At 38.6% G+C, this 20,360-nt stretch overlaps 1 protein-coding gene across 3 annotated transcripts in view; it reads left to right on the forward strand.

The window, feature by feature from the left end:
• LOC145680916 (uncharacterized) overlaps positions 1 to 20,360 on the forward strand; it is a 975,933-nt gene that overhangs the window by 463,669 nt on the left and 491,904 nt on the right. For all 3 annotated transcript variants that reach the window (XM_081752076.1, XM_081752077.1, XM_081752075.1), the window contains exon 4: positions 20,127 to 20,262. In XM_081752076.1, coding sequence (XP_081608202.1) covers positions 20,127 to 20,262 — 136 coding nt within the window. The remainder of the gene's footprint in view (positions 1 to 20,126; positions 20,263 to 20,360) is intronic.

The following is a 20,360-nucleotide window of genomic DNA, read 5'->3' on the forward strand; positions in this document are numbered from 1 at the left end:
CACGCAGAACCGCCGTGCCACTGCGGAGCAAGCACCTCCCCCACCTTGTTTCGACAATCACGGTCTGCCGCGAATTACATGACATGAACTTACGGGGTCGTGTTGCACGGACCAAACCGCTCATCAGGGAGCATAACGCTTTCGCACGACGCAAATGGTGCCGCGACCACGCAACTTGGACCGTTGAGGCCTGGAAACGTGTGATATGGTCGGATGAGTCATCCTTCACCCTATTCCCAACCAGGGGCTGTGTTTATGTGTGGAGAACGCACAAAGAAGCTTATGATGTGTAGTGTCTCCGCCCAACTGTGAAACGTGGTGGCGGCTCGGTGATGCTGTGGGCCGCCATATCATGGTTTTCATTGGGTTCTGTGGTCACACTTAGTGGACGAATCACTGTCAACGATTATGTCGCAATTTTAGGAGACCACTTGCATCCTATGGTCCGGATGTTGTTCCTGGACAATGACGCCATCTTCCAGGACGATAATGCACCCATTCACACAGCTGGCGTTGTTGCAGCGTGGTTTGAGAAACATCGGGATAAAGTTCAACACCTCCTCTGGCCCGCCCAATCCAAAGATCTTAACATAATTGAACACCTGTGGTCCGTCCGGTGACGATTTCCACCTCCATCCTCTCTCACAGAACTGGCCGATGCCCTGCACGAGGAATGGTGTAAAATTCCACTTGCCACCATTCACGACCTCCATGCCTCCATCCCACGTCGCATCAAGGCTGTTCTGAAGGCGAAAGGTGGCCCGACACCATATTAATCTGGTAAGTTGCAATTTCGTTCAGGTGTTTCCATATTTCTGATCACCATCTGTATATATATATATATATATATATATATATATATATATATATATATATATATATATATATATATATATGTATGTATATACACCAGGAGCATGAATAATTTTCGTTTTGGACGTATGGTTTCAAGTTTATATTTAACTCAGAACTATGTTCTCAATTAGATTTGGAGCTTAACGTCCCTTTCAACAGGAAGACTATATGAGACGTGGGCGTATTGATTAACGTAGAAACCGAAGCACGTGAACTCCCGCCGGGTTGTGTTGATTTTGACGCAGCTTTCATTTATGCCACACAAACTTCCGAAGACCGTGCCCCATATTTAGGAATGTTTTGATGTCAGCAATCATAGGCCAAAAGTGTGGACGTCTACTGCTATTTGAAAACATAACACTTTGTACCAGGTTGGCAACATTGTCAACCTGATAAGCTCAAATATTTATTAGTTTCATTTCCTATGTTATTATAAAAGTATTTGCACAATCATAATTCCACTTGATTGTATTATTCCCGTAATATTGAAAATTTCCATTTACTTTCACGTACTGAGCTAATGTAGGGACTCGAAATATTCCATATTCCTGTGTTTTGGCAATCAATTGACTATAAACAAGCTATTGTTTTAGCGAACAGAAAATACCCTTTATTTAGACGAGCCAGAGTAAGTAACGCTTCAGGTTAATGCTTAGCGTTGTGATTTGCCAATTTCCTGGTCCGGGTTCGAATCCAGTCCGCTCCCTTTAGACTTTTTAAAATGTTTCATTTACAAGGCTGAGCTCCAGTTGGGTGCTGCTAAACGAAGATAATCTCCAGCGGAGAAATTCAATGATGATGTAATCCTGGAAATAAAGGAAGAAAAAAGAATGGAGGAAACGAATTAAAGAGTTAATTCTGTTAATGGTTCTATATTTGATATTATCCCTTAATTTCGTGCATTTTTAAATTGTTGTTAATTGACACTATATTATCCTCTTTTCTCCTTGTGTCTGAATGTGTAAATTTTCACAAATATTATACTAATCATGAACCTTCAGTTATATTTGCAACCTAAAGTGAAATACGGTTAGTACGAATTAGTTCTCCAACTTCTTCAGGTTTATCGAATTTTGCATTTTTAGTATTTACAAATAAATTACTGGATAGCAGTATTTAGCATTTTCAAGTCATTTAACGAATAATGAAATCGGACAAGTTCTTCTTTCGAAGTGGTATTACGTATGAATCAGTGAAGCCGGAACCAAGGAGCCCAGGCCCTGTTAGACTCCCAAAATTTTCATTAGAGGCTGGGCTCTTCCCCGAATGATCGATCCATATTTTAATTGATTTGCAGGTAGGACTGTTGTTAATTGTTTCAAAACTCAGCGCAAGGATTTGTATTTACTTAAAAAGATATCGTACTAAATATACCGCATAATCTATCCGTATATTATTTGATACGCATATATGTATAGACATATGAAGTAAGTTAACTTGTTTATAATACCTCATTTGAGTTAATTATAAGATTATTTAAGTCCTCTGACTGTTATCTACTTATCGGTGGCTCTGGTGTCCGTATATCTTTTCTGGTATTGTGCTTTTTACTGGGAGTACAAGTATCCAAAGACTCCGTTTTGTCATTTCGTCAACCAGCGTTTCTCCTCACTCCTGCACAAAAACACACTTTAGGATTTGTTCTTTTAACAATTGGGGGCAACTTCATGCTGCTGTTCTAGCTACTCTACCAGGCGTAATTAATCTTCGAGCAGGCGATAGTTGGGTTGCCTATCTCACGGACTTTGTACATCAAGAATTTATGTGGCCCACAGTACATAGCCAGTTAAACCTATTTTAATACCCACCAATGCTGTCGGATATATTATGTCGCACTTTCGCTTGAATTCAATAAGCAATACTATTTCTCTATTTATTTTATGCGTTCCTTTCCCTACACATTAAAATCAAATATAAATGCAAACAATTCCTTCTCTCTACCTCGTTTCTTTCCTGCAAATACACCGCTTCTATATATACTGTGTGCAAAATAGTCTTTCTTTAATGATCAATAGATGTCAGCAACGGCCGCCATCATTTGCACAAAATAGTTGTTTTTTTCGTAATTCTGCATAATACTATTTTATCCATAAACATATAGTGATAAAATCACAAATGCCAAATAACTGTGTGTAAAACGTAAATAATTAACCTAGAAAGAATTGTGTGAACGGGTCCTCAGAGTTAATATATTTTCCTATATTTTAATAATAAAAGTTTAAAGCATGTTTGAATGCATCATCATATTTCTTTGAACCTAACTCCTCTTGTACTCAGTTACTGTACTATGTTGTGATCAAGTATAGCAAACGTACTTGTGAAACCAGTAAAGATACCTACTTAGGAGTCTAACAGATTTTTTCATCTTCTGGAGGGTCTTAACTTACGATTTTGAAGGTTATTGTATTCATACTCTAACCTTTTGTCGCTTTGCGATACAGGTTTCTCTCTTGGATTTCGAACTTCGCATACGACTTAGGCCATGCATAATGGACTTCCTCATACAATATCACAACGTCCACCCACTTCTGCCAAATCTTCTAAAACTGTCTCTTCACCTCCATCTCGTTCTCGCTCAGCAATACGACCTCGAACATCTAGTGTCATAGAGACTGCTACTCCTAAGCCTGCACGTTGTCGCTCGCACTCGCCAGTACGAATTTCATCTGAAACTAACCTTAATGACTCATCTATGAATTACACTTCAACAGAAACTTCTGCTACTCCGTCTGCTTTTATCAATCCTCAACAGGCAACTCTTTACAAGTTTCTACTAACTAATTTCGACATTAAATTCAAGACGCCAAAGCACATCTTCCAGTAACTTATAAAATACGTTTTGCGTGTCGAAATCGGTGAGATTATCTTTCGAAATAATGGAGTCATTTTGAAATCCTTTAACCCGGATTTCCATCGCCATGTGCGGAACGAAGCAACTTTTGAAATTTTTGGCAAAAACGCCAACATAACGCAACTCGAGCCCAGACAAAACAAACAACCTCGGCCTCCTGGAAAGCCTCCTATGCTATCAGTAGTCATCAAGGGCGTTGACCCTAAGTATACAGACACTGAAATCGAAGAACTCAAAGCGGAACAAGTTCAAGTACATAAATGCATTCGAATCCGGAATGACCGGGGAACCATCTACCTAGTACTTGTACTAACTTCTGAACAATCTGTTGTTGATGACCTGCTTCTTACAGGAGCACAAGGGCGCCGATCCTGGGGCGGCGAGTTGGCCCGGGTCCCGCAAAGCTCACATGGGCGGTCTATTGTGATTATGACTATACAACATTTCGCAAAATTTGAATGCAATTTGTCTTAAAATCCTCATATATATATATATATATATATATATATATATATATATATATATATATATATATATATATATATATATATTCTGCATCTGAATGAGCCCTCACAAATTTACAGAAAAATCGGCGCCCTTGCAGGAGCATATATTTACAGACGAAGACACAAGGTTGAACCTTCAAAAACTCCTGCACCACAGCCTATACGTTGTAAACGGTGCCAAACATACAATCAGCATGTGATCAAAGATTGTAAAAATTCTTAGATTTGTGGCTACTGTACCAAAGCCCATGCTACTCTGGATTGCTCTAATGGAAATACCAATCCCAAATGCAACACATGCTCTGCTCAACATCCTACTTAAAGTTCAAAGTGTAAGGCCAAACCTTCAGTTGATCCTACTCAACCAGAACTCACTGTACCAATCAGAATGTCTGATCGTCCAACGCCACCAAATAACTCGTTAGCTCATCCTGCTACAGTTGAAGTTATGATTCGTTTCTTTACGTTAACTACCCAAAATATTCATCCCTTTCTGCGTACTCATATGCTCAACCAAGTCATGCTTTCAACTAAGCAACTATACAACATTCAACTTTATGCTACATATTCTGGTCAACATGTTCCCTTTCAACTCCATCCTGTTTCAACACGTGTCTTAAATTATAATATCATCATGGATTTATCATTTCTGTTTCTAAATATTCATTCCTTCAACACTCGCAAGGTACTACACCACACTATTGTTGGAAGAAAATATACAAGCCTTTGCCTTGAACGAAACATCTTTTGCCTCACCAACTTGTACATTATCAGCCATATACTATTTCTCGTTGCGATGGTCCACCTGGAGATCGAGCAAATGGCAGAACTCTTATAGGAGTACGAAACAGACTACCTCAACGCTCGATCACGCATCACTTTCAGGCCCCTCTTCTGGAACACAACATCATTCTGATCTATTTTCCTTGACGTACTATTGCCTTTGCTACGATATATGCTAGACCCAATGTTCAAATTCCCTTGACATCCTTCCAATACATGGACACCTAGTTTCGTCATTATATTATTATGACTAATCTCAATCAATCCAGTCGCACTTTTACGTAACGATGGAACTTCTATCAATTTATTATGCTGCACACAAACGCCGAACTATGCGCATTACCAAGACATACCCGGGCTTCCTCGAATACAACACCTGACTTAGTCATTGTCTCCTCTACATTACAACCATTCGTAAACTGTCATGTTCTATCTTCCATCGGTAGTGACCACGACCCAGTTAAATTGGCATTAAATTTTCCAAACCGCCGTCAAGCTCCTGACACGCCACCACGTTCTCTGTTATGACCGTGCCGTCTGGAACAAGTATCGAGAAAATCTGTCTACTAACTTATCTACCGTGCCTACTCCAGGACATCACTCTAACTTACATAATACGCTTGATACACTTACTACTGCTATACAACATAGTGGCCATCAACATATACCCAAGATTAAATCTAATTATGCTCGACCCGCACTTCTTACTCAATATCGCACACTAGTTGCTCTTGCACGGCAGGCATACCATGAATATCATCGCACACGTGATCCAGGTCTCTTACAACTACAGCGCCAATATTTACGGCAAGTCCATCATTACATCATTGCTTATAAAAGACGTAAGTGGATCCAAGCAGTTAACTATATTGATGAAGAACATAATCCTACCAAGTTGTGGAATGCCTTTCACAGGCTCTGTGGGACACTCTCTTATCTCTCTAATGCTCTGATCGTCAACCAGACCTCAATACAAACTAATACAGGGAAGGCTAATGTGTTTGCTCAATCACTTCAAAGCATTTTTAGGCCACCACTCATCACTGAGACTCCTGAATGTTTACGCACTAGAATAAGCAACGTAACAGATCCTCATCAACCACATCTTCGTATTAGTTCTAGTCACTATTTAGATTCAGATCATCTTCTTGCTCGTCCAATTACACCTTTTAAAATCACCGCAGTCTTAACCAATAAGAAGAATACAGCTCCTGGGTTTGATGATGTAACTTACAGACATATAAGAAAGGTTCCACTAGTGCTTCTGCTCCTACTCTTCGCTATTTATAAGCTTATACTTCAAGCAGGTGATTATCCGGCTTCTTGGAAAACTTCAAAAGTCTTAATGTTTCTGAAACCGCATAAAGATAACACCAAGGAAGAGTGTTACCGTCCAATACAACTTATATCTTCACTGGGAAAGATCCTCGAACGCATCTTAGTTCGGCATCTACATACTCACTTCTTCCACAACCAAATTCCTCTACTCCAAACTGGTTTCCGTCCTAACTACAGTCTTAATGATAATCTACTCAAACTTACCAGTATTCTTACCAACCACTTCAATAGCATCCATCCTTCGTGTTTATTATTATTTGTCTTGGAAAAGGCTTTCGATTCAGTTTGGCGCGATAGGTTACTTTACAAACTTCATATTCTACGAGTACCATTCGTATATATCAGAATAATTTATCACTACCTCACCAATCGCATAGCATATGTCTGCATTAATTCACCTTTTCCTATTTTCCCACTTAGCGGTGTACCTCAAGGGTCAGCGTTATCGCCACTCCTATATATACTGTATGTTCGAGATTTGTCTGTTCCTCCTGACCCTATCCACACCTTTACCTTTGCAGATGATAGTGCTTACTTCGCCTGTGGGAAATCTATTCAGCATATCAATACTATATTTCAAGAGGCAATAAATAAATTCTGTGACTGTTGTAATACTTGGCGACTCCGAATCAACTCCACTAAAACACACGCGCTTGTCACCATACTATCTGGATACACCAGTCGGGCTCGACGCAATAGATCTCTTTTACATCTTACTAAAGCTGGCACACGCTTGTCCGTCACACGTACAGCGAAATATGTGGGTGTTATATTTGGGTGGGTGTGACCATCTTTCATGCCGTGGACACCTTCAGCATCTCATAACGCTGGCACAAAATAAACTAAATCTTCTGAAGAGATTAGTCGGCACTTCATGAGGCCTTCATCCAGAGACTGTGTTAAACACTTACAAAGTCTTCTTACGACCATCTATACTCCATGGACACATCGCATGGCTTAATGCCAGTAACAAATTTTACACCCGCCTCCAGACAATTAAAAGACATGCATTACGCCTGGAATATCGCATCAAACTTCCTAGTCCTACCCGGCTACTCTATGATCGTATTCTATTTCCATATCTTCTTCATTTAGGAAACCTGCGTGCCAGGTACATCACTACTCGTTGAAGTAAGGCCATCCCATCCTTTGCAGTAGGATACATATCAATGCTGAAGAAGACGTTCCACCCCTTCAGCACTTAATTACAATGTATGTTCTTACACATACTGACGAACACATAGACAACTTTCTATTAGCATATCAACCGTCAGATTTATCACTCTTTTGGAAACTAGTTTGGGAAACCAGATGGTTTGGAAAACCATCTATCCATCTCTTGCATCTTAATTTGCACTAACAAGGGCATCATATTGTCTGTCATTATGTGTCAAGTCACCCCGGCAAAGAATATAACCGTTCATTTGTCTGACTAACCAATATTGCTGTGTTGTGGCGTCTGATTTGCACTGCATCTTTCATCCCATCATACATACACAATGACAAATAATGAACATAGGATGAATGACGATTATAAATCAATTGATGAATAAAGATCCCAATATAACGGATGAATAGATATCAAATAACTGAAATAAAACCTCTTTGTTCTTCTACTTTATCGTTAATTTCCTTATACACTTAACTTCCCTCCCAAGAGAAGGTACTCTCTTCTACGGGTTTTGCATGATAAAAAACATGTTTGAAGGCATATATTCTAGATCGATACTTATTTCGATCTATCAGCTGTGGCGTACCAAACGTCAGTACCACTAACTTTTGCTACTTTCCTGCTGCTCTTCCCGGGTTTTTTCTCTTGCTTTTCTTCTGAGCACTGTACGTCAGACTGATCAAGCCAAGGGCGTCTAATACTACGAGTTTGGCACGTGAAACTACTCAACCTTGACTGTTATCTTAACGAGTCTCCTCACTTTCCAAATTTCATTATTTATCAAATCAAATCATCTCCTTACATAGTTAGCACGGTCTTGTGCCACTTGATCGGCTTACCTGATGGTGGACCCTGGCTTAGTATCTGCAAAATCCTTTGAAAGTCGTCATGACTTTTACCACCTGTTAATACTGGTCCCACTGCTCACTCTGCGAAGATAGAGAAGCGGAAAGACCGCAGGAAGAGACATCGCCAAAATTCCGAATGCTCTACTGCCTCCGTGGCTTCTGGCATTTCAACTCGAACGAGGTCTCGATCTCCTCAGAGGTATACGAGTTTCGCTGCCAAGGTAAAAGACTCACCACCAGCTAAGAAACAACACTTTGTTTCCATCTCTAAATCTTCAGATGTGGAAGCCGAAGGCACTTCAGCAGTTCGTGCACCATTCGAGCAAATCATTATTTGACCCAACACTACTTCATTTCTCTCCACTCTTTCCTACTCCAACACTACGATTCTAAGTTTTCTAACGAAAAACGCATCATGTTGCAACTACGAAAATATCTACCTAGCCTCCCACTTCAAGACGTTGTAAAAACACGCAATGGATATATCTTCAAGTCGCCAGATCCAAATTTCGCCAGTACTGTTCTCAACAAAGCATCCTTTGAAATTTTCGGCAAACAATCAATCCTCACCAACCTTACATCTTCCCGTCGTAAACAACCTCCTCCTCCTCCATGTTATCTGTTGTTCGAGGCGTTGAGCCTATGTATTCAGGCGAGGAAATTACATAATTCCAATACGAAGGGCAAACAATTCACAAAGTCATCCGCATCCGTAACAACAGCGGTGCTACCTACATGGTACGTTTCCTTGAACTATCACAGGAAACTATTGACCGCATTCTTACCCAAGGTGCATACATCTATAAACGCAGACACCGCGTGGAAAGTTCTTGGTCACCTGCACCTATGCAACTCAGGTATGAAAAATGTCAAGCGTACAAGAGTCATTCAACGGCCCATGCACAAACCCTGCAGCTTATGGGTATTGCTCTGGCCCACACCAAACACGCCTCTGCCCGTATATGCAGCTCCCTTCTCAGTGCTCTACCTGCAAAGATCAACACCCTTCTTATAGCTACAAATGTAAAAGTAAACTTCTTTCTGACCAAGAACATCCTGAATTAGTGGCTCCCTTACGCACACAATCAACCTCTACAAACACAGATCAGCACGTCGATGATCCCGTGACAGTAGGCAAATTGTTGGAATTCCTCACACTCACTCTTCAGAATATTCACCCCTTTCACAAACAGCACGTTCTCCAACAACTCACGTAGCAGCCAAACAAATCTTTAACGTTTCTCTCTATGCTACTTACTCAAATAATTACGTTCATTTTCATACCACTCGATACGAAAGAACAGTCTAACTTCACATGCATCATGGATTTAGCCTTCTTATTCCTCAGCATCCGTTCCCACCCTAAAAACAAAGACTTTTTTCCAGGCAGTACTATCAGAAGAACATATCACTTTATTTCTTCTCAGCGAAACCTTCCTGAAAATGTCCATCTCGTGCAGAATCACTCGCTATGAATTCATCAGACACGACAATATACTACCAACTTTCCACGCTAGTGGTGGGGCTGCTATTGGGTTTCGCAATAACTTGCCATACAGATAGCACTCTTGTCCTCACTTACAATTACCTGAACATGTCATCATCACCATTTATTTCAAGTCCATAGCATCATCTTAGCTACAATCTATGTTCGAACCGGCAATCCCATTCCAACAGCCTTCTTCTTATGTATATCCGATATCTACACACATTTCATTATCCTTGCAGATATAAACCTTCACAGTCGATCAGCTCAGGAACGCATTCAGTTTTGTGATTTCATCACCACTCATACTACTGGCATACTACTTGCACTTCTTTCTCCTGCTCGACCGATCTCAAACATTACGCCAGACATCGCACACCAATACATTAGCTACTCATTGCACTGTTACAGTCTTAGATTTGCTCGGTAGCGATCATGCTCCTATCAAACTGACCTCCCATACAGGTCTTGCATATCCAACACGTTTGCCGGCTACTCGAGTCACACCTCGATATAACAAGGCCGACTGGCTTAGCTATCGTACCTATATATCTTCTTCCATAGAATCCTATCAAGCCCCAATCACGTCTGATGATCTTACTGAACAAATTCACACTTTTGCTACAGCTATCCAGCACGCATCTACTCTTTGTATCGCGCAATCTTCATCTGTTCCATATCGTCCCAAACTACCTCCACATTACCTTGCTTTTATTCGTCGCTCTCGCCAATACTACCGCGACTACCTTCGCACAAACAATCCTGATGCACTTCTGCTTCATCATCAACTGCAGCGTACTGTACGCAGCTATCTCTCAGCCTATAAATAACGTCAGTGGATTAAAACCTGCAATCATCTAGCAGGCACATCACACGCAACTCTGTATTGGAAACGTTTCAACGCTTTGTCTGGTTAATCCACTAACACAACATATCCTGTCCTTGTCCATGACAAACCGCTTTAATCAGATCTAGACATATCAAATGCTTTCGTTGATCATCTTCAAGGCATTTTTATATCATCAGTTTTCGATCATATACTCCGCACTCATCCTACTGCTCTGGTCAACACTAATTCACCTCACTTACAGCCTAAAGTCACTCTCTTCCGCAACATGTTCTAACTGTTACCATTACACCTAATGAAATCACCGCTGTGCTACTCCGCAAAAGAAACACTACTCCAGGATTTGACGGCATCACTTATCGACACATTAAAGAATGCCCCTTTGCACTTCTCTCATTACTCGCTCTTATATACACCTTCATTCTTCACACAGGTCTCTTTCCCACTGAATAGAAGGTTTCGAAAATACTCATGTTTCTCACACCTAAAAAACCACAATCCGTTGTTTCATCTTATAGACCAATCCAAATCAGTAAAATTTTCCACCTTCAGTAAAATTTTCGAACGAATTCTGGTTAAAAGATTACACCCATACTTAAACGTTCATCATATCATTCCAACACATCTTGCTGGCTTTCGACCCTCATATTTACTTAACGACCAACTGCATCGTCTTAAGGTCTTGTTCTTTTCGACCTTGAAAAGGAGTTTGGCACCTAGGACTCATCCATAAGCTTCCGACTTTCCTGTTGCATATATCAGGCTTATTTTCATTTCCTTACCTGCCGCCTTGCCTATGTTGGCATCAATGATCAGCTATCACATCCGATCTTCTTGTTATAACGGGTTCTGCAGGGTTCTGCCTTATAGCCCAGTCAATAAAGTTTTTTGAAAGGAAAAAAATTGGGTAAAACTGATTTTCTCCCAAGTGATAGACCACTATGAGAGGAACATTTTCCCAAAAGTCCACGCCCCCTCAAAGTTAAAAAATGGGTGTCTCAGAAAAAGGCCATATCTTCAAAACTAATGAACATATTGACATGCTTCTTTTGTTCTCGTAATCTGTGAAATGTGCTCTACAATTTCGTATTCCTTAAAGATTTTCATAAACCTAACGGTTTCTTGGCAATTTTAACCTAAACGGTAAAAAATTTTAAAAATCGACCGCGCCATTTTCTTTTCCTCTTATATTTGCTTACCGAGTTGTGATATGGAAAAATGTTTCAAATAAATCTTAAAGAGCAGAAAATTATCTTTCCAACGGTGTATATATTGTGGGGGTTACTCTTAAAATTAGCCATCTGGCGAGGTAAGTTTGATGACGAGCGGGATCAAATTTTCGCCCCAAATATCAGTCACTATGTTTCATTTCGAAAGAAAAAAGAATAATAAAGCTTTTTTTCAAATAATAAACCACTGCATTGTTAGAAAAGCATTTTTGTTTAGTCCTGCCGCCCCTGTGGACCTTTAACCCTTACTCTATCCCCCTTACCATTCCGAATTTAAAAATAAGCGTTTCTGACAAAAGGTATTATCTCCAAAACTACTCAACACACTGATAATTTTCACATTGTTGTATTCTTAAAAAGTGATAAAATTATTCTAGTTTATTTTCTATTTTTTATAAATCTAATAATTTCTAGATAAACAAATAAACTATAAAAATTTGAAATATTTTGTTTGCTCTTCCTTTCCCTATTTTTTGCCTTGGATCTCCTCAGTCAATTAGCATATGAAATAACATTTTTTATTATGTTTACATCTTAATTTTGAACATGTCCCCTATGCTTACTGCAGTATTTTCAAGTTAATCTTCCGTAGCTATGCAGTATACTATTTAATTTTCGGATGATGATTCTACAAGTTCTTCCTCGGAATAGAGCTCACTACAGGAATGTGAATTTAGGCAAGACAGCCCATTACAGTGCTCACACATTGCAGAGCAATCTATTTTAGTTATTTTACAATTACAGGATTGGCCACATCCTTGCTTACACGAACATGATATTAAGTACAGAAGCTTGTCTGGTGTAAATGCCTTGGATGTGGGAATAGGTTTCAATGCCTTTTTGGATCACCTGTTTTCTTTAATTAATTCTATCCTCCAACCCCATTCTGTGGCACGAAGTTATTTCCTAACAATTTCTGTACTTGCAAAAATTATCTGAGCGAATGTTCATTACATGTTTCAGAAGTTGGAATTAGTTTGGCCAGGTCAACGTTAGATCTTAGTGAACTTTTCTTTGTCGAAGACAAAAATATGTGGTGTCGGGCTTCATTCAAATTTGAGTATTTTTTGAAACCATACAAAACGAAAACTAATTTTTCACCTGTAGGTAATATTTCTCCTTTAGATTTTGAAATATCCAAAAACACTCTGGCCCAGTTTTGAAAATCGGGTGATTTGAGCATATCTATTACTTTTAATTTGCCCATACCATAAAAACACGATGTCGTGTCACATCCTGTAAAGGCATGACAGAACAAAAGTAGTTGCCGGCAATTTCCAAACTTGTCAATCAATGTTTCGATCCTGAAGTACCGTGTGTTCGGAGTCACACCACCTTTCTCTTTACAGAAGTAAACAGAAGCTCTTTTTTCTCAAGAGACAGAGCAGTAAGTAAGACTACCAGGTCAGTATCAGATCCTACAACAATACCTTTTGAAGCAGTTTTCAACTGTTGAATGGCCGTCATTACAGTGTCAACATCTGCGTCTTCCTCTGCTGTAATTAAAGTCAATCCCCGTTTCACGAGTTCAGACCCCAGAGCCAACGATAATCTCTTCTTATTGTTTCTATTACCTAACAACTCGTCTTTTCCCGTGGCACAGACTGTGTTTTGACTAAAAATTGTCTTGTGAAGATTTCTTCGCCCCTCTCCTGTTTTGTTCTTCATTTTTCGTGGTAGGCTCACTAGGGTAACCATAAAAAACAACGATAGATTTTTGACCATATTTATTAAGAACATGTGTACAATAGTTCTCTAAGACAGCTCCAAAAGTACAATTTTTTGGCCATGGCAGATGATGAAGAAGAAACCCTCCGTCTACAATATATGTTGCATCCTTTACATCTAGTTCTTCGATGATTCCTTCTTCAAAAACTTTCCTCAAGGATGATTTTGTACCGTTTCGAAGAGAAACTTCGTCAAACAGAGCTTGTGGGCGTACTGCCAATTCATATTTGAAATATGTCTTTAATTTGCTGGCGCTATTACAGACACATAATACCCGATTAAAAAGCTGTTGAGAATTGATATTGACCTCTTTTGATGTTACTCTTGCTGACTTCTGTGCTGCCTGTGTCTTCACCATATCTTTTCTGTGCAGTTTGAGTTGTTGGAAACTTTTACCTTTAATTTTGTTTATGGTAGACAAACCGACATCGTATGCCTGATCACAGTTTATTGAATCATCACAAACAAACCCAGTGGCCAAAGAGACCAGTTCACCCGACAACTTTGTAAAAGGATTGTGTTTTTGTAACCAAGCTTTATACTTCTGTAAGTCTGACAAGTCTTTCTTTTTTCTGGATTCTCGTAGTTCAACGTGCTGTTTGCTAAACTGCATTGCTGTTCCGAAAAAATCTTCTACAGCCTCATGGACTTTGAGAAAGAATGGTGTTCAAAGTACCCATTTTGAAAGAGTATTGTTAGTTATGCCACGGGCATGTGTCAGTCCTCCAACAGATTTCATGGGTCGCATCAAATCTTGTTCTATGCACATATCAGACCACGTTCCTGACCACTACTTGCCTTTCCGCCTAATAGTGAAGAATCCTTTCTCCTTAAAAAGAATAGTTCTTGATTTGTGAGGTTTGATTCAAGTTTGCACATCTCTTGTGCATACAAGTGAGCGAATTTAGCATAGGGGAGATGTCCGACAGCATGAAAATATGGGAGCATTTGAATTGTTGTATTCAGATGTAAATCCCTGTTTCCTGATCTTTCTGCAAAGATAAACAGCATTATAAGGTCAATGCACCTAAGGAGATTAACCCACAGCTTAATTGTTCTGCTTAAAGTTCTAATTTTCTGCAAGAAATCGTTAAATTTGCTCAAAGCTTCTTTAACAGCTGGTTCTTCTAGAACATCTTGTTCATTAAAACCCTTTTCAAGAAGATCTTTAGGAATATTTTCCAAATATGCGAGAGAGCCATTTATTTCAGGAAAACTGCTCTTCATCACTTTAACATTCGCACAAGTTGTAAGACTATTTTCTCGGACAGCTCTTGCGTATGCATGACCATTCAAAATGTGGTTCACAGTCAGTTTACCGTAAACTGTAGCCCATAGGTCTTTCAAACCACTCCCCTCCATTATCTTTCCAACAGCACCCATAAAAGACATTAATAGATGGAATCATCCTAGCCTCAGAATAATTTTTGACACTTCACTGTTGGGATTTGCTGACGCTACAATTTCAGCCGCCTTTAAAAACAATGGATGATCGAACGTAACAATACAGGCACGGCGTTGCTTCTGACATTGTTCTGTAGCATAATTGAGAGCAGAGAATTCTTAATATATAGAGCAGAGAAGGGAATTCCTAATATATATGTATCCTCACAATCTTCTTTTCTACTCATTACGGAGGTCATGAATCCATTCCACCCAGGCTGCATATCTGCGGCTGCAATCCACAAAACATTCATTGGAAATATGGGGTGTTCCGTTCGACATTCAATTCCTCTGGTAACTTTCATGTCATTAAAATATTCCACAAAAATATTGGAGAGCTCACTACGGTGACTTTTTTTGGCATACGAAAGAATACGAATAATTTCAGGATTAAATGTTCCCAACGGAGTTCGCTTCACCTCCACTTCTGTTTTAACACATTTCCTTGGTGTTATGCATTTTATCCCTCACGTCGCGCGGAATGTGTTTAATCCGTCTAGTGTTCGTATGTTAACATCTGCATTGTCAAATACGTATTGGATGAGTCCTTCATCATTTACCCTAGGCGATCCACCATTTATGAGAGACTTCATGTATACAGATACTTCATTGTATTAGACGCAAACACCCATTGATGCTAAATGATCAATAAGATGTTTTGATCCATCTAACCTATGCAGTGTTAATCCCAAACCTGTTTGAATGGGAGATAAAAACGATCTTGGTCTCACAGCAGAAATTATTGCTTGATTTATTACCGCACATTTTCGTTCATTTTTCTTCGTATCTGGAGCTCCTTTCTTTTCTGTTACTCTGTTAGTAAAACATTTAAGTGTCTCTGGAACAAGATTTTCCCCTCCACTTCTGAACTCATCAACACTTGTATATTTCTGTAAATCGTACATCATTTTCTGTATATCCTCTCTACAGAATGTCTGCAGTTACTAACACTATTCTCATACGCTCTGTAGCAGGATCTGTGTCTCTATCTCTGTACCACTGATCAATCAGTTTGTTAGCTTTATCAGATAAACACAGAATATTTTGTTGTCCTTTTATATTTAACATGAATAAACGATTCTTAAAATGAGCCTCAAGAAGGTTCTTCAAGTGTTTATCTGTGTACGTTTCCCGGGGACCAGAACATTCCGTTGAAAGGTTCTGTAGTTCTTTTATTGTGTACTGGCATTCGTCACTATTCTGTATATGTTCACATAATCTAGAAAATGCTTTGTTCAACTCTGATTTTGGTCTACGAAACAACCCGTGATCATGTTTGGTAGTTCTACAAAAATCTCTGTAACAGCATTTGTGATACCTTGCTTCAGGAGCTATAAGGTCGCTAACAGTGAGAAGCCTGGCCTTTACTTTCTGTCCCCAGGTATCGTTTCTTTCTTCACACTTTTTCAGCGTGTTTTCTCTTAATTCAATTGTCATTACAATGTGAATAGGTTTCCTTCGGTTTGAAGGTGCCTTTGTGTCAATTTCTGCTGGTTTTGCACAAAGAAAACAATCTTTTCTAAAGTCAAATTTCACTTCCGAACTCCTCAAAACCGAAGATGCCATTGAAGATGGATTACTTTCGCATTTCTTTGATTTTCTAATAGCAACGTTAATACTCGAAGGTCGAGTATAATTTTGCCTGCACCTTTTATGAACTGTAATATTTTGTTTTTCTTCCAACTTTTCATGGAGCCCATCGTTGAGCTTTAAGCTACTTTCAATAATCGTTTTCAGCCCCTTTTCAACTATTACGGTATCTCCTTCCAATTCATCCCGCAAATAATACATGAGAAACTTGAACTGGTCATTGTTATCAAACAATACAAGCTATAAAAATATTTATAAGCCTAAAATAAACAGTAATATGGCGACAGGTTAATTACTTAACCTTATCGCACTCAAGATTAATTAGGTCTAGTTGTTTTTATTAGGATTATTTACAATTCAAAACGTTTGGGGATTTCTTTTATTAAGGTTACTTAGAATGAAAGAACTATTTTTCTTTTATTATTAAACAGCTTTAGATGGGAAATCTTTCCTGCAATATAGCACAAAGTATTTCAGAGACGCTGAACACAACAACCTAGTTCACCAGTTGTTATGACTCAACTGACTCGTTTGTTCTTCACGAAGTCTGATAAAGATTGAGTCGAAGGGGGCAGTGTTGCCAACAACGTGAAAAATAATGTCACTACATATACAGCCTACATAGTCTAAACATACTGCAAAAGTCAATAGAAACATTAATTTTAATAAAGTAATGCTCATTTAGTCATTTAACCACATTAAAACTACATTTTTTATATTTTCTTATTAATACCAAAATCATATGACACAAACTTCTTTTGATGGATGACGCTTATTTTTAACTTTAAAATGGGAAGGGGGTAAGGCGGGAGATCCAGAGGATAGAAGGGATATCACGAAAATGCTTTTCTAACAATGCAGTGGTTTATTATTTGAAAAACAGAAAGCTTTGTCCTTTTCGTTCGAAATGAAACATAGTGACTGATATTTGAGGCGAAAATTTGAGCCCGCTCGTCCTCAAACTTACCTCGCTACATGGCTAATTTTAAGAGTAACCCCCACAATATATACACCGTTGAAAAGATAATTTTCTGCTCTTTAAGATTTATTTGAAACATTTTTCCATATCACAACTCGGTAAGGAAATATAAGAGGAAAACAAAATGGCGTGGGCGAGTTTTTTAATTTTTTACTGTTTAGGTTAAAATTGCCAAGAAACCATTAGGTTTATGAAAACCTTTAAGGAATACGAAATTGTAGAGTACATTTCACAGATTAAAATGTCCATTAAAAGCATGTAAATATGTCCATTAGTCTTGAAGATATGGCCCTTTTTCTAAAACGCCCATTTTTTAACTTTGAGGGGGTGTAGGGTAAGCTCCACGGGGAGGGGCGGGGACTTTTGGGAAAATGTTCCTCTCATCGTAGTCTATCACTTGGGAGAAAATCACCTTTACCCAAATTTTTTCCGAACTTTTATGTCTCTTGACCTTCATTGACTGGGCTATTATCACAACTCCTCTATCTCCTTTTGTCGCCGACTTTCCTGAACTACCTCCGAAAGAATCTTTATTTCAATACCCCGACAATACTGCATTTCTTGCCCTCTGTCGCACAATGCCACAAATCAATCTTTTCTTTAGGAAGCAATTAATCGTTTCACGCACTAGTGCCACACTTGGCAACTGGCCATCAATGCCACCAAGACACTAGCCATCGTTTTCATTCGACCCCGAAAACGTACTAAGGTCCATCGAAAGTTATCCTTCCAAGGTATCCTTACAAGTCAATGACGTACCTTTACATCCTAGCTGAACAGTTACCTATCTAGGCAACACTTTCGACCACCACCACACCTGAACACCTCATCTCAATTCAGTCAAGGCTAAAGCATATAACAGACTTAATCTTCTGAAACGTTTAACAGGTACCACACGGGATCTCTCTTCGGATCTTGTTCTTAACATTTACAAATTCTTTCTCACACCAGTACTGACATGTGGTTTTCCCGCCTTGATCTCTGTACCAACCTCCTATTACGAGAAACTTGCCATTTTCGAACGCCATGCATTTAGAATTGCCTTTTGCATCTCATTGCCTAGTCCTACACAATACCTTTATTCTCGTATTTCTTTTCTTATTCTCAAGTATCACCTGGAAGCCTTACGCTGCGAGTTCATTACCGATCGCTGCACTCATCACAAGCCTCTTCTCTTTGATACTATTCATTATCTTACGCATTATCTACCGAGCACGGTATACTTATAGACCTCTACACCTGCTCTTTACGCTATATTATTACACATTACCTCTTAATCATCCAGCTTGTGCGCCCATAGAGGACTTTTAAATTCATGCTCATCTACCATTTCCGTCATACATTTCCACCATATTGCACAGTGATTTCCTCTGTTACTAACAGGGCTCCCCCATGTCTCCGTCAGCCTACAGTCGCCTCTAGGCAGAATTTAGCTACATTCGTTTACTTCAGATCTTCCTAGTCTTGTGACGTGTCTGCATCTAATCCCATCTATCATGCTCATAACATGCGTTTTCTTCCCGAATAAATAGAATCTTAACGCCTTTTATTTTCTCTACATTTTGCTTTACTCATTGTGTTTGTCTTTTCCATCACCATGCATCTTTTCAAATTAATCCGTATATATCTTCTTATATCTTACTTATATTATACATTATAATCTTTGTACCGTATTATAGTATTTGTTTTGTATTCGTAATATAGGTATGTTCCCAAATTCCTTCCACTACCGATGTCATAATGATTATGATCACAAAGATCAAAATGTCTATGTTTTTTTGGTTTAATAAATAAATAAATGTATATAATGAAAAACTATATAACCGAGTACTCTAGCCTCAATTAGACCATCCATAAATAATCCAACAAACCACTATTTCTTCTAACTTCCTATCCCTGAAAGAGGGCGTACTCCTCTTAGAGGTAGCTAGCTTTCAAGCTAGCATTAAAAAGTATAAATAAAGTGATTGTACGCCATATAGTCTAATTACTTCAATAAGTTAATTAAACATTAGTCTACTATAAGGCAATGAGGTCAGGTGTATGATATTACGCGATTTAATTAATTATAGGAAATATCAATATTCTCTTTGATCGAATAAATTAATAAAAGTTTGATTTAAGGGCCAGTTAAATTTGATGTGTTTGATTACAGTTAATTAAATTGATAGGAGTTTGATATTAAAATCTAATTAAATTATAGTTTATAATGTTACCTAATTTACTCTATAAATACACCAAATATAGGGAATTTCTATCAAATGGCAACAACACACTACTAAAATCCTCTACACAGCGTAATTAAAATTTAATTAAACGCCCGCTATCTTGAAAGGGTGAGATTCGACAAATATTCCACTTTTCCATATCGTGTATTTTAGTTTCACAAGGTAATAATGAAGTTACAAAAATTAACATGAATCATGATTTAAAAAAATGGAAATTTGATGGGTGTGTAACCTTCATTTGCAGGTAACTGGAGAAATACTAGTGAAAGCACATTTTCGCTTTTAGGGAAATGTTGCCATGACATGGACGCCATTCACTTTTGGATGAGCGATAAGCAATGTACAAAAGTCTCGTCGTTTGGAACACTTCATCATTTTAAGTAAGTACAGTACTGCATTTTTAAATATATAATTTGTGATATATTTAATAAACATGAATTCTTTTAACATTTGCCATTAGAGAGTTTGTAGAACTCAA

The sequence above is a fragment of the Thermobia domestica genome, chromosome 3 (genome assembly GCF_964235325.1).
Source record: "Thermobia domestica chromosome 3, izTheDome1.hap1.1, whole genome shotgun sequence".
NCBI classification, from domain to species: Eukaryota; Metazoa; Arthropoda; class Insecta; order Zygentoma; family Lepismatidae; genus Thermobia; species Thermobia domestica.